This window comes from Chiloscyllium punctatum, chromosome 11 (genome assembly GCF_047496795.1).
Source record: "Chiloscyllium punctatum isolate Juve2018m chromosome 11, sChiPun1.3, whole genome shotgun sequence".
Lineage (NCBI taxonomy): Eukaryota > Metazoa > Chordata > Chondrichthyes > Orectolobiformes > Hemiscylliidae > Chiloscyllium > Chiloscyllium punctatum.
In genome coordinates, this window is record NC_092749.1 from 20859629 (window position 1) to 20875931 (window position 16303).

At 41.7% G+C, this 16303-nt stretch overlaps 1 protein-coding gene across 3 annotated transcripts in view; it reads left to right on the top strand.

Annotated features, from left to right (window-relative positions):
* Positions 1-13498, top strand: part of tfb2m (transcription factor B2, mitochondrial) — a 24988-nt gene extending 11490 nt beyond the window's left edge. For all 3 annotated transcript variants that reach the window (XM_072580440.1, XM_072580438.1, XM_072580439.1), the window contains exons 5-9: positions 463-611; positions 710-799; positions 8185-8247; positions 9698-9846; positions 12853-13498. In XM_072580440.1, the coding sequence (XP_072436541.1) occupies positions 463-611; positions 710-799; positions 8185-8247; positions 9698-9846; positions 12853-13045 (644 nt within the window). In that variant the 3' untranslated portion in view covers positions 13046-13498. The remainder of the gene's footprint in view (positions 1-462; positions 612-709; positions 800-8184; positions 8248-9697; positions 9847-12852) is intronic.
* The last annotated feature ends 2805 nt before the right edge of the window (positions 13499-16303 follow it).

Sequence of the window (16303 nt, forward strand, 5' to 3'; positions counted from 1 at the left end):
AGTGATGGTCTGGGTTGCCGCTTCAGAATGTCTGGCTTAGTCCAAAACACTACTTTTTAAGGGGCTGAAATTCATACCTGTCAAAGTTCATATCATTGGCAGAAGCCCAATTGATCTCTAAATGAATAATGAAAAGAAAAACGAATTATAGTAATTCTGAAAACCTGGAGGGGAACACAACAGTCAATGGACTGGAAGACTGGCTGGGAAGTGGAACAACCAGCATACTGGAAAGCTGGAGTTGGACCTGACAGCTGGTACACTGATTCATAAACGTTGATCTGTTATCTGTGAAGAACTAGGGTCAACTTTTACCCATGATATATAGAAAATTCCAGGTTATTTGGCCAAAGATAGCGGGTCAAAATTTACATGAGATAGACTATTACTTGAGTATTCACAGTAAGTATCACGTTAATTATAATAGTGCATATATTTAAAAATGTTATTTCCCTTTCCTAGATATACAAATAAGAGTAGTTGGAATGTTGCCACAAAAAACTGAACGAAACGTGCTTTGGAAACTCATTTATGCTCTGTTCGAGCGGATTTCAGTATTTCAGCTTGGAAGAATAGAAATGAACATATTCATGAGTGAGAAAGAATACACGGTATGTTAAGTCCTCTTTGTCAATATGCTTTAAAACTTTTGTATCTTTTGCTTTTGAATTCAGTTGTTGAAATTGAGAATTTATTATCTTCTATGTAGAAACTGACAGCAGAGGCTGGAAACCTGAAGCACTATCAGGCATTAACTGCCCTATACCAGTTGGCTTGTGAAATACAGCTGTTGCACAAGGTGCGAATTTGTTTCCCTAATTAATGATATGATTGTAAGTTGTAGATTACGGTGTTATATGTATGTCTTCATTTTGATCTTTTTTTAAATATAGTAATGTTTCTGCTATCAGCGATGATTATGCGTCGTACAAATCACATCATTGTGTCAAGATATTATAAATACAACCTCAACTGCACACTGGCCTTGGTGAGATTTGACTATTTTTAATATAATTCAGGGGATGTGGGCTTTGCTGACTTGGTCAGTATTTATTGCCCATCTCCGATTGCCGTGTAGGCAGTATGCTGACTATGAAAGACTATGGTTCATTCGGTGCAGATGATGATATTATAATATACGTAGGAGGCGTAGCAATTCATTTGCTCAATCTTGATACGATCGTGGCTTATTACATCTGAGCTTTGACTTCTCTTTTCTCCCCGCTCTCATTACCATTTAACCCATTTCCAGTTAAAAAATGTTTATCTCCTCCTTAAATTTATTCAATGTCCTGGTATCCACTTCACTGTGGGGTAGTGAATTCCACAGATTCACAGTCCTTTGAGAGAAGTAATTTCTTCTAATCTGTTGTAAATCTGCTACCCTTTAACCAAAAACAAGATTTCTTCTTCTAGATAAAGAAACATCCTATCTCCATCTGCTTTGACAATCCCCTTTTAACATCTTAATACCTCAATTTGATCTCCCCTCAGTCTTCTAAACTCTGGTGAATACAGTCCTAAACTGCTGAATCTGTCTTCAGGCAAATCTGTCCTCTCTGAAATCAATCTAGTGTCCCTATTCTGAACTGTTTTCAACATATCTCCATCCCCTCCAGATAAGGGGACCAAAATTGTATGCAGTTCTCCAGATGTGGTCTCACTAATGCCTTGTACATTTGCAGCAATACTTCCTGACTACTTTATTCATTTAGCAATAAATGTAAAGATCTGTTTGCTTTCCTTTTCAACCTATATACTAGCTTTCTGCAATTCATGCACGTGATCACCCACATCCCTCTGCACCAAAGTACTCTGAAGTTTCTATTTAAATAATAAATTTATTTTCAATTCCTCCAACCTACATAAATAACCTCACATATCCACATTAAACTTCATTTGCCAAACTTTGGTCCATTCACCTGACCTATTCATATACATTTGTAAATTTCTTATTTCTTTGTTTTCCCACTTGTTTTACTGTATCTGTAAATTTGACGAGACTCACTCGTACTATATTCATCCCTGCATGCAAGCCACTCATACAGGTGGATAATTATTGGATAAGTCAAATCTCAGGCTGAAACTTAGCATAACACATCATTTTGTGTCTTTTTATTGTTTTCATGAAATAGTCTCTCACTGAAACATAAGCACTCAGTCTGGAGATTTCGTTTTACCACAAAATATTAAGGAAATAAAATTTAGATAAAACAAAATAGCTATTTGCATATAACATAATACATTCAGTTCTGTTATAACATGTGTTTCTTCAGCACAAACTGGCTTAAACGTGATTTAAGAATTTAGACTGTGATTTGTAGAATTCGAACTTTCCTTACCTGCATTGGCTGTGCCATGATTCCACGAGGTAAAAACAATGACTGCAGATGCTGGAAACCAGATTCTGGATTAGTGGTGCTGGAAGAGCGCAGCATCCAAGTAGCTTCGAAATCGACGTTTCGGGCAAAAGCCCTTCATCAGGAATAAAGGCAGTGAGCCTGAAGCGTGGAAAGAAAGGGTGGGGGTGGGGAGAAAGTAGCATGGAGTACAATGGGTGAGTGGGGGAGGAGATGAAGGTGATAGGTCAGGGAGGAGAGGGTAGAGTGGATAGGTGGAAAAGGAGATAGGCAGGTCAGACAAGTGCGGACAAGTCATGGGGACAGTTACTGAGCTGGAAGTTTGGAACTAGGGTGAGGTGGGGGAAGGGGAAATGAGGAAACTGTTGAAGTCTACATTGATGCCCTGGGGTTGAAGTGTTCCGAGGCGGAAGATGAGGCGTTCTTCCTCCAGGCGTCTGGTGGTGAAGGAGGCCCACTACCTCCATGGCCACGGCAGAGTGGGAGGGGGAGTTGAAATGTTGGGCCACGGGGCGGTGTGGTTGATTGGTGCGGGTGTCCCGGAGATGTTCCCTAAAGTGCTCTGCTAGGAGGCGCCCAGTCTCCCCAATGTAGAGGAGACCACATCGGGAGCAACGGATACAATAAATGATATTCGTGGATGTGCAAGTAAAACTTTGGATGTGGAAGGCTCCTTTGTGGAAGACCCCACCCCCCCATCACCAAACCATCATTTCCCAGACCATACAGAACCTCATCACCTCAGGAGATCTCCCACCCACAGCTTCCAACCTCACAGTCCGGGAACCCCGCACTGCCCGGTTCTACCTCCTTTCCAAGATCCACAAGCCTGACCACCCTGGCCGACCCATTGTCTCACCATGCTTCTGCCCCACTGAACTCATCTCTACCTACCTTGACACTGTCCTATCCCCCCTAGTCCAGGTACTCCCCACATACGTTCGAGACACCACCCACGCCCTCCACCTCCTCCAAGACTTCCATTTCCCTGGCCCCCAACGCCTCATCTTCACCATGGATATCCAATCCCTCTACACCTCCATCCGCCATGACCAGGGCCTCCAAGCCCTCCGTTTTTTCCTCTCCAGACGTCCCCAACAGTACCCTTCCACTGACACACTCATTCGTTTGGCCGAACTGGTCCTCACCCTTAACAATTTCTCTTTTGAATCCTCCCACTTCCTCCAGACCAAAGGCGTAGCCACGGGCACACGTATGGGCCCCAGCTATGCCTGTCTCTTTGTTGGCTACGTAGAGCAGTTGATCCTCCGTAATTACACCGGCACCACTCCCCACCTCTTCCTCCGCTACATTGATGACTGCATTGCCGCCACCTCGTGCTCCCGCGAGGAGGTTGAGCAATTCATCAACTTCACCAACACATTCCACCCTGACCTTAAATTTACCTGGACCATCTCTGACACCTCCCTCCCCTTCCTGGACCTCTCCATCTCCATTAATGACGACCGACTTGACACTGACATTTTTTACAAACCCACCGACTCCCACAGCTACCTGGATTAACCTCTTCCCACCCTACCTCTTGCAAAAATGCCATCCCGTATTCCCAATTCCTCCGCCTCCGCCGGACCTGCTCCCAGGAGGACCGGTTCCACCACAGAACACACCAGATGGCCTCCTTCTTTAGAGACCGCAATTTCCCTTCCCACATGGTTAAAGATGCCCTCCAATGCATCTCGTCTACATCTCGCACCTCCGCGCTCAGACCCCACCCCTCCAACCGTAACAAGGACAGAACGCCCCTGGTGCTCACCTTCCACCCTACCAACCTTCGCATAAACCAAATCATCCGCCGACATTTCCGCCACCTCCAAACAGACCCCACCACCAGGGATATATTTCCCTCCCCACCCCTTTCCGCCTTCCGCAAAGACCGTTCCTTCCGCGACTACCTGGTCAGGTCCACGCCCCAAACAACCCATCCTCCAATCTGGCACTTTCCCCTGCCACCGCAGGGGAAACTGTAAAACCTGCACCCACACCTCCTCCCTCACCTCTATCCAAGGCCCTAAAGGAGCCTTCCACATCCATCAAAGTTTTACTTGCACATCCACTAATATCATTTATTGTATCCGTTGCTCCCGATGCAGTCTCCTCTACATTGGGGAGACTGGGCACCTCCTAGCAGAGTACTTTAGGGAACATCTCCGGGACACCCGCACCAATCAACCACACCGCCCCGTGGCCCAACATTTCAACTCCCCCTCCCACTCTGCCGAGGCCATGGAGGTCCTGGGCCTCCTTCACCGCCGCTCCCTCACCACCAGACGCCTGGAGGAAGAACGCCTCAACTTCCGCCTCGGAACACTTCAACCCCAGGGCATCAATGTGGACTTCAACAGTTTCCTCATTTCCCCTTCCCCCACCTCACCCTAGTTCCAAACTTCCAGCTCAGTAACTGTCCCCATGACTTGTCCGCACTTGTCCGACCTGCCTATCTCCTTTTCCACCTATCCACTCCACCCTCTCCTCCTTGACCTATCACCTTCATCCCCTCCCCCACTCACCCATTGTACTCTATGCTACTTTCTCCCCACCCCCACCCTCCTCTAGCTTATCTCTTCCAGCACCACTAATCCAGAATGTACCGTGATTCCAGTCCTATTAGTTTAATAACGTGAGATCACATGAGAACAGAACTATCACATTATCATCAGAACAGACTGTATAAAGATTTTGAAATACAATAAAAATATAGTCCCATATATGTAAAAAAAATTTACAAATCGCAAAAGCTTTTTTTTTTGCAGTATTTACACTTGAGAGAATCTCCTTTTATATCGTGTGTATCGGCTTAATTGGACTGCACCCTAAACTCCCAGTCTCTTGAATCTGATGACCTTTTCCTGACACCTTCAAATACCCAAGTTTGAAGTTTATCAGCTTCAAATAACCCCTTTTAGGGTTTTAACTAAACACTTTTGGTCAGGAACTATTACTGTTTCCAATTGAGAAACTTGCGTTGGAAATAAGAGTAATTGCAAAACAATGAGGGCAGAACTAGTTGGAGGGAACTAGGAAATGAGTTTAGTTACAGACATTTGAGGAACAATGACACATTTAAGAAAATACTTATGACTTACACTGGGAGATATATCTTTGTTGTGAAAGAAGGATTCTAGGAAAGGGATAAGTTAACCAGGGATGTAACGGATAGCATCAAACTGAAAGGAAAAAAAATCATGCAATGTGTCAAAGATTAGTGGTAAGACAGAGGATTGGGCAAGTTTTAAAAGGCAATAAAAGGTGTTTTAAAAAGATCAAAAGAGAAAATAAACTGAGGATAAACTTTCAAGTTTTTTAAAATCTATTTGTTCACATGTAGGCATCATTGGCTAAGTCAGCATTTATTGCTCATCCCTAACTGCCCAAAGGGCAGTTAAAGGTCAGACCACATTACAGGGCTAAGGTCACATGTCGGCCAGACCAGGTAAGGGCAGCAGATTTCCTTTTCCTAAAAAGGACATTAGTGAATCAGTGTGTCTTGGACCAGAGGACATAATCCCAGATTAAGCTGTTGCCCAGTTCAGACAGAAATAAGGAGGAATTGTTCTCTTGATCTCGTGAATCTGTAGAATTCTTTATCACAGTTGGATATAGAGGCTGTGTCGTTTAAATATCTTCAGAGCTGGGCTAGACAAATTTTTGATCAGCTAGGGAATTGAGGGTTATGGGACAAGGTGAGAAATCGAAGTTGACAATTATCAGATAAATTTTCATCTCAATGGGCCTGCTTCTGCTCCTGTGCCTGGTGGTCTAAACTGTTCTGTTTCTCAGACATAAATGCTTTACACTTCTGCCTTCATCTAAGGTCCCTGCAGAACAGACATAATTTAAACTAATGCTGAAACCATTTTTTTTCCCCCAAGTTCAGTGTTTTCCACCTAAACTTTACACAAAACCCAGAATTTTTATCCCAACACCCACAGTGCTCTTAAAGTTTCAGGATTTAGAATGACCAACACTAAAAACAGAGCAACATATATCCGTGATAGATGGTGAGTACATTTGAGAGGAACTTGGAGGTGGTAGTGTTTGCATGAATCAGCTACCTTTTTCCTTCCAAAAATAATGGTAGTGGATTTGTAAGATGATGGGACTGAATTGCCATTGTTGGTTCTTATGACGATGTCACTGCCGGGGTGGTACATCCAACTTTATTCCTTTTGAGGTTTGCTAGCAACTTGAAGCAACTGAGTGGCTTGGTGGGCCTTTTTGGAGGACATTTAAAAGTCAAATTTATTGCTGTTGGTTTGGTGTCATCGGTCAGATAGACTAAGTAGGGACAGCAAATTCCTTCATAAAGATACTAGTGAGCCAGGTGGGTATTAGCGGTAATTAACAGTATTTTCGTGATCATCATTGGATATTTAAATCCGGCTTTTTTGAATTTCTGTGCCACCAACTTGGAATGCACTACTTGAATCTTTGGATTCATAGTCCAGTATCAAGTCCACTTTGTCACCACCATTTTCATTCATCACGAAGACATTTGTGGACTAAAATTATGCTTGTGTAACATTTTATCCTATATGATGTGAAGTTTCAATATTAGTGACTGGTATGGGGATTCAAGGTTCTCATCTGAAAGTAAGCTGGTGTGAATTTCACTGGATTTGTATAAAATGGATTATTCTACTTCTGTAGCCATTTAAAATATGAATCAAAAGTATTGAGTTGTTGCTCTTGAAATGATAGATTAGTCCAGTAAATCCATTCAACTTTATCAGGCTGAAATATTACTCAGTGTGCAGTCTTTGTTCACCAGAGGAACTTGTTTTTAACTTATCCATTTGACTATTCTGCCTGTCTGCCTTTCCTGTTTCTGAAAGTAGTTGAAAGAGCAGCTTCATGACACCTCTATTGTATTCAATATCTCATCCAATGAAAGAGCAGTAACATGAGCAGGGATGTCTTGCTGCAACTGTACAGCATTGGTAAAACCAGATCTGGCGTACTGCATGTAATTTTGGTCTCCGTTATCTAAGGAAGGACAGTTTGACTGTTGAGGGAATGCAAAAAAGGTTGACTCGAGTGATTTCTGGCATTGTGGGAATGATGTGTGGGAGAGACTGGATCAATTAGGACTATATTCACCAGAGTTTAGAAGAATGAAGGGGAATCTCATACAAACCTGTAAAATTCCAACCTTTCCAAAGCGTGTTCATCAGGACAAGGTACAACTTGGAAGTGAAGAATACTCTCCACTTGTCTGGAATAGCTCCAACAGCTATAGAAGCATACACTATCCAGGATAGACTGCTTAATTATGCATTTTTTGCCACATTCAACATTGTGCTTCAGTGGTGAAGAGGATCAGTGACAGCATTGCAGCAACTTAGAAATCCATGACTTCAGTTTTTTAAAGGGATAAGTACAAAGGATGCATAGAGGGGCAAAAAAAACCACCTCTTGCCACTAACCTCTAAGCTACTCGCCTTCCTAACTTGGAACTACATGACTGTTCCTATATCCTGAAACTCCATTTCTCATAGCACCATGGATGTACCTGTAAGTTCAAATTTTTAATCAAAGAATCATTTTAAGTGTTACGGAGGCAGGGAGAAAAGTGGACTTAATGCCACGATTAAATTGTCCATGATTTTATCAAATTGACAAAACAGCCAACTCTTCTTTCTAATTAGTTGGTTGTACCCTCGCCATGATATAATGGTCTTAAAGGGTTATTTTGTGCCACACTTTGAGACTTGAGGTTGAATGTTTAATGTTTATAGTAGCAATACTATAACTAGAAAATTTAATTGTAAGTGTTTAATATTTCTAAACAAATTATCTTTTTTAGGAACCATGGTCATCCTTTGCTACAAATTCTAAAAATGGAGGATATGGGATACAACGAAGTTCAGTAAGTACTTGGTTGTCTTGAGTGTGATGAAGTACAAATTCTTTGAAGAATTTATTTTTTACAGTTCAGTGTGGCTATGTAGAAGTTCTGTACTGCAGATTGTATGTAACAATAAATGCTCCTTCACTTGGGGAAAATATTCTAGGGCACTATCCATTCTGTTAAAGAAACAAATTGATAACATAGCAGTAATCATGTTCAGCTTGTTACTTACTAGAGGCTGAAAATGTCATTCTGAATACTTCCATTTAACAAATGCAAGTTTTTAAACTGTCATCTGTGCACCAAGAAAAAAGATCTGCTTTCGTAATTTGTTTACTATTTGTCTGGGTAAACTTGTTATGAGGTTTTAAGCTTTTGATCTGTCTGGTGTTAGCAATATTTGGATTATCCAGGTATTTCCAATCTTTTGCAAGATTCATCCTATTTTCTGATGTTAGTATTTGCCACTTTTAAAAGTATAAAATGTGTGATAAGCAATGTTAGTTAATACAGAGGAACCTTGATTATCCGAATATTAGTTATTCAAATATCAGATTATCCGAAGGAGATCTCAAGGTCCCAATAGAAACATTACATCAAAGAGGTGTTTCCAACACTGATCTCTTCTTTTGTTTACAGTGATTAAAAAAGAACTCTGCTTACTGAAATGCTGCCGAAAGCAGTCGTGGACATCGATGGGAGCCCAGGCACTGTTTCTGACTGCCTGCGTGCCCCCTCTTTCCCCCCACACTTTGCCTGGAGTTCTACACAGGCTGTACCCTACCCAAACCCGCCCCCCCCCGCCCGCCACTGCCCGATGATGTCTCCAACATTGTCCGGTTCAGGGCAAAGGTGAAAGCTGTCAAAAAGTTGCAGTTGTGAGTGTGCATGCACCCGCTAGCTATTTGGAGATTTACACGTCCAAAAATGCGGCAGCAACAGTCTTGTTGTTGGTGTCCAGTCTGGCTGCATGGGAGAGGGGGCGGTGTTGTACGGGATTGGAGGTGGGGGAGGGGAGGTCGGGGCGGATGGGGGGGTGCGGTGGGCAGTGTTGAACTGGGTTGGGGGCCGGGTTTGGGTGGGGGGGGCGTGGTATTGCACAGGGCTGTGGGGCAGGCTGGGCTCATGCGTAGTGTGCTGCTGCCTAGTCTCCTGAACGGGGAGCAGACTTAACAGAAAACTCCAAGCCCCAGAGGAGAGGCATTGAATCAATTAACCGAATAATCAATTATCCAAACAAAATAGGGCCCGCCCATCTCATTTGGATAATCGTGGTTCCTCTGTATTCACATTATGTGAAATGGTTTTCACCTTTACATGTTAAATCAGTCAACCAATTACAGTAGATACTTCAGCAAAGTATACAATTCTACCTGTATTGCTGTCAATCACATTGTATCGTCTCATTGAAAAAAGTAGTGGTATGTTAGAAGTTAATTCTTTTGTCTCTTTTTTGAAATTTCTGTAGCTAACCAATGATCACTTGTGTCTTGTGCGACTAACTCCACGCAAAGACTTATTCACTCCAACCTTGACAGCTGCCAATTCATCCACGCTGGTTCTGATGCTGAAGCAGTGCCTTACAAAACGTAAAGCTAAACTAATTGACCGACTCGAGTAAGTATAAAAGACTTCAGCAAGTAAAGCACTGTCTTGAGGAAAATCCGGTTTCTCTTTCCTATCTTTTACTGTATGCAGTGCCAGTGAAGACTGTCAAATGAGATTGAATCACTTTTTAAGTATGATTGGGATGTCATTGAGGGAGAGAAGTATTATTACTTGAAGCTGAAATTTGGCAAAAATGATCAACTGAGCAGTTAGGTGGTATTCAGGGCAGCAGGTCAATAACACCACAAGACTTAGGTTCAGAAGTAGGCCATTTGGCCCATCAAGTCTGATTAGCCATTCAAGGATATCATTAATTTCCAACTCCACTTTCCTGCCCTTTCTCCCATATCCCTTTCTCCCCTTGCTAATTAAAAATCTGTTCTTCCCAGCCTTGGGTATTCTTAACGACCCAGCTTCAATAGCCCTCTGTTGGGAGTGGGGAGGGGGGGGGGGGGGTGGGGAAGAAGAAAGAACCTTCTTCCTAATCTCTATTCTAACTGGATAGCCTCTTTCTCTGAAATTATACCCTTTGGTCTTAGACCTTCCCACAAGGCATATTGACCACTCTGTATCTACCATGTCAAGATCCTTAATAGTCTTAAGTTTCACTAAGGTTGCCCCTAATTCTTCTAAACTTCATTGGGTACAGACTCAAAATCTCTCCTCAAATGAAAATCCCTTCATACCTGGGATCAACCTTCTGAACGTTTTCCACCAGTGCCAATATATCTCTTAGATAAGAGGTACAAAATTCTTTACACTGTGTGTTGTCTCTCCAGTACCTTTTTCAATAAAGGCCAATACTCCAATAGCCTTCCCGATTACCTTCTGAACTTGTACGCTAACTTTTTGTGATTTATTCACAAGAAGCCCCAAATCCCTCTGTACTGCTTTTTCTCCATTTAAATTATAATCAATTCCTCTGTACGTCCTGTCAAAGTGCAAAGTCTCTATCCCACTTGTATATCACCTGCTAAGTTTTGTGCATCCTTACATAATTTGTCTAAATCCTTAAGTAGACTTCTTGTGACATCCACACCACGTGCCTTCCTACCATTTTGTGCCATCCACAAATTTGGTTGTAGTGCATTCACTTACCTCATCCAAGTTATTAATATATATTGTACATTATCATAGCACTGCACTGATCACTGTGGCATACTACTAGATACAGGTTGCCATCCTGAAAATATGCCCCTTACTCCAACTCCTAACAGAAGCCACCCAATCCTCTATTCATGCTGATATACTACCTCCAACACCATGAGCTCTTTTATCTTATTGATGAGGTAGTTTTGACATGATGTTAATGTCACTGGACCATTATTCCAGAGCTCCAGGCTCATATTCTGGAAATACAGTTTTGTATTCTACGTGGGCAGAAAGTGACAGTTTAATTTATACAATTCTGAAGATGAAGATTCTTAAAGATAACCATGCAAGCTTGTCATTAAAAACCCATCTGGTTCATGATTGTCCTTGTAGAAAGAAATCTGTCATCCTCACTTGGTCTAGCCGACACATGATTCCAGATCCCATAGCAATGTGATAGATTTTGAAATGCTTTCTGTTTTGAAATTCTGACAGAGATTAAACTAAATGTAATTTATGATCCTTAAGCTGGATTACATTCTGAGGCATTGTGCATTGTTTTGTATAACTGGGCAAGATGTAACAGTGGGACCTAATTTTCTTTCTGTTGAAACGGAATACAGGTTAGTAACCAGATGAGAGATTTATCAAGGGCGGGCTTAACTCTGCATCAAGCAGCCATCTGGTTTTCAGTACTTAGTTTATAGCTGGGAATTAATGTTGTCTATATTTGTCTAGTCAAATTGTCTCACCTCAAACAGTTTAATTATGTTAAGGATTTCACCATCGACCTCTCACCAAGGTCAACAGTAATCTCGAGTTAACCTCTTTCAATAAAATAAATCACACAATGAAGCAAATAATTACTACCTTTTTTTGTAAGCATTGGAATCCTAATTGCAGTGCTAAATGAGTATACAAGTAAGGTGTAGATGAAGTTTGTTGACACAAATTTGAGACAGTCCAGTTATGTGAAGTAATTCATCAGTGATAGCTTTCTGTTCACAAATTGTTAGCAATATCTCCAGAACTTTTACAATCACTTCCTTTCCAAATGGAACTTAATCCTGAAGAATGAGATTATGCATTTTGGGAGGACGAACAAGGCCTGGGAGTACAGGTTGAGTGGTAGGCAGGAATAGCAGAACCTTTATGTGCATGTCCATAGATCCTTGAAAGTAATAGGACAGGTGGATAAGCTGGTTAAGGGGGCATAATTAGTCAAGGCATTAAATACAAAAACAAGGAGGTTCCTGTTGAGTACTGTGTAATTCTGGTTGCAATACTACAGAAAAGATGTGATTGCACTGGAGAGGGTACAGAGGAGATTCACGAGTATATTGTCTAGGCTGGAACAATTCAGCTGTGAAGACAGACTAAATAGGCTGGGGTTGTCTTCCTTTGGATCAGAAAAGGCTCTGTGGTGGTGATGGGGGCACGATCTGATTGAGTTGTGCAAAGTTCTGAGAGGAATAGGAAGGGTACATCAGAAAAATGTTCTCTTAGTGAAGGAGCCATTAACCGGGGCACAGTTTCAAAATAAGGAGCAGGAGGGGTGACGTGTATCTGGAACCCACTGTCTAAAAGATTATTAGAGGCAGGAACTGCCAAGACTTTTAAGGAATGTTTTGATGAGCCCTTGAAATGCCTTACCATACAGGGCTATGGGCCAAGTGCCGGAAAATGCGATTAAAGTAGATAGGTGAATGATAACTGGTGCAAACACGATGGGATGAAGGGTTTTTTTTTGTTGGTCTATGACTCTCAATTGAGCTTTCTTCATGTCTTATGCCCTCTTTGGATATAACTGCTCAATATACTGAATGTATCAGCTTCTAATCATGCTAAATGTTAATTAGTTATTGAAAAATATTATCATATCAAAATAAATAATCCTCTCAATGCTTTTAAATCATCGCTTAGGTCTTGGTGCCCTGGAAGTGGAGCGAAGTTACTGAGACAGCTAGGTTTACCAGAGGATATATTAACAGGTGACGTGCATCCAGAAGAATACAAGGAACTCTTTGAAGCAATGGAACACTCCCAGGATTTCAGTCAAAGTTGGCTTTATGAGGAAGTATTAGAGAATATGAATTCTACAGTATCACACATCTGAATGCATAACTGGGATGGAGTGGGGGAGGAATTGTCGGCTCCTTAATCCTTCATAGTGTGAATGCTACCTAGATGCAACTGAATCCAAATCACAAGATCCCTTCAAGTGCTTCAATGTGCATTCTTATAAGTGTGGTCCATTTCTGAGATGATACTCCATGTACCATGTCAGTGAAGACTTTAGTCTTGATCAGAACCTACTGATCAATTTGGCCTGCTTATAAATTACAAGCAATATTAATCTTTTGTAGGTCTTTCGAATTCCTGCACAGAGCCTCACTTGATCATGTTTGAACCTCGTTTCATAATTAAGAGAACATATTGTACAGAAATGCAGATTGCAGCACTGTGTTGAATCAAATCATCCAAATGCTCTTTTATTCAATTTTGTTTTTATTGAAATGTACTAATATGTAATATTATCCTCATTAAATGCTCTTTATTCAACAGTGAAGTTGTTTCAAATGATTTTGTTTGATTTTGTTTCGTATGGTACTCTTGATGGAAGGTCAGCAACAAGATTATGACTGAGCTATATTCACTTTCATTTCCATTAGGGTCATTGTGTAGGGCAGTTAATTGTCAACCACATTGCACCACTGTTATCCAGTAAACTGATTCAGCTCATTTGTTGAATAATGGCTAAACTCAAATAAATATGTTCTTGAAAATCTGAACATGCCCATAGCAACCTCACCTTAGTTTTCAGCATATTCTTGAATATACTGATTATTTGGTAAACTGTTGCTTTTGATCAAATGTGAGAGCTTTTCACAAATTATTTGAAATTGATTCTCTCCTAAACTGTAGTCACCATGATTTCAACTGGGTAAACTATAGGCCCCTGTTTATTTTTAATTTGAGGATATGGAAATAATTGTCATCATGGTCCAATGTAAAGCAAGGGACATGTAAAGCAATAAACTTTGTAATTTACATCACCTCTCTCAGTACTTCTTTAGTACATTGGAATTCCTCCCAGTCACATCCTCTCACCTAGTGGCCAAAACTGAAGTTGCACTCCATGTTGAATGTTATATGAATGTTTGTAGGCAAATAGATAGTTACTTAAGTCCTCAAGTACCTCTTTGTCACTTGCACTGTCTTGTTTGCTTTACTTTGAACAGAAAACCTCAAGTTCGATAATTTTCGAGTTCTGTCTTTCAAACATTGATACTGATATGAGTGTTGATAAGAACTGGAGCTGTCCTCTCATGGATTTTGAAGTCATTTGTGTTTCCTTTACTGAGTTGCTTTGGATTTGTTGGGTGGAAGCAAGAGACTGGGAAGGTTGAAAATAGTTGGTGCTCTAGTGGAAAATGCAACTGTACGTTGGCAGTAAACCAAAGCAACAGATATCACTTCAGATGGAGATTTTTTGCTTTCTATACAATACTGTTTACAAATTGTCATGAAATATTATAAGACAGCAGAAATTAGGGCATTCAGCCCAACAGGTCTGCTCCACCATTCAATCCTGTAACCCATGATCCAATCACAATCAAGAATCTATCTCCATCTTAAATATACTTGATGACTTGGTCTCCACAGCTCTCTCTGGCAGTGAATTCAATAGATTCATCATTCTCTGGCTGAAGAAGTTCCTCTTCTCCATTCTAAAAGGTCTTCCCTTTACTCTAAGGCTGTGCCCTTGGGTCTAAGTCTGTCCCATCAATACGAAAAATGTCCCCAACATCCATTGTATCCACGCCGTTCAGCATTCTGTAAGTTTCAATTAAATCCCTCCTCATCCTTCTAAACTCTGTCAAGTATGGACCCAGTGTTCTCAAACGTTCCTCCTATGTTAAGCTTTTTGTGAACCTCCTCTGAACATGTTCCAACTCCAGTACATCATTCCTGAGATATGGGGCCCAAATCTGTGCACAATACTTCAAATGTGGTTTGACCATAGCCTCCGAAGTACATTAGATTAGATTACTTACAGTGTGGAAACAGGCCCTTCGGCCCAACAAGTCCACACCGACCCGCCGAAGCACACCCCACCCATATCCCTACATCTACCCCTAACCTAACACTACGGACAATTTAGCATGGCCAATTCACCTGTCCTGCACATCTTTGGACTGTGGGAGGAAACCGGAGCACCCGGAGGAAACCCACGCAGACACTGGGAGAATGTGCAAACTCCACACAGTCAGTCGCCTGAGGCGGGAATTGAACCCGGGTCTCTGGTGCTGTGAGGCAGCAGTGCTAACCACTGTGCCACCGCGCCGCCCACTAATGCTTTTATATTAAAGTCCTTGCAAAATAGAGTCAGAGAGAGGTACAGCATGGAAACAGACCCTTCAGTCCAACTTGTCCATGCTGACTAGATATCCCAACCCAATCTAGTTTCACCTGCCAGCAGCTGGCCCATATCCCTCCAAACCCTTCCAATTCAAATGCCCATCCATATGTCTTTTAAATGTTGAAATTGTACCAGCCTCCACCACATCCTCTGGTAGCTCATTCCATACACGTACCAACCTCCATGTGAAAAAGTTGTTCCTTGGGTCCCTTTTATATCTTTCCCCTCTCACCCTAAACCTATGCCCTCTAATTCTGGACTCCCCTTCTCCAGGGAAAAGACTTTATCTATTTATCCTATCCACACCCCTCATGATTTTATAAACCTATATATGTTCACCCCTCAGCCTCCAACGCTCCAGGGAAAACAGCCCTCGCCTATTCAACTTCTCCCGATAGCTCAAATCCTCCAATCCTGGCAACATCCTTGTAAATCTTTTCTGAACCCTTTCAAGTTTCACAACATCTTTCCGATAGGAAGGAGACCAGAATTGCACGCAATATTCCAACAGTGGTCTAACCAATGTCCTGTTCAACTGCAACATGACCTCCCAGCTCCTGTACTCAATACTCTGACCAATAAAGGAAAGCATACCAAACGCCTTATTCACTATCCTACTTACCTGCGACTCCACTTTCAAGGAGCTATGAACCTGCACTCCAAGGTCTCTTTGTTTAGCAATACTCCCTAGGACCTTCCCATTAAGTATATAAGTCCTGCTAAGATTTGCTTTCCCAAAATGCAGCACCTCGCATTTATCTGAATTAAACTCCATCTGCCACTTCTCAGCTCATTGGCCCATCTGGTCAAGATGCTGTTGTAATCTGAGGTAACCCTCTTCGCTGTCCACTGCACCTCCAATTTTGGTGTCCTCTGCAAACTTACTAACTGTACCTCTTATGCTCACATCCAAATCATTTATTTAAATGACAAAAAGTAGAGGACCGAGCA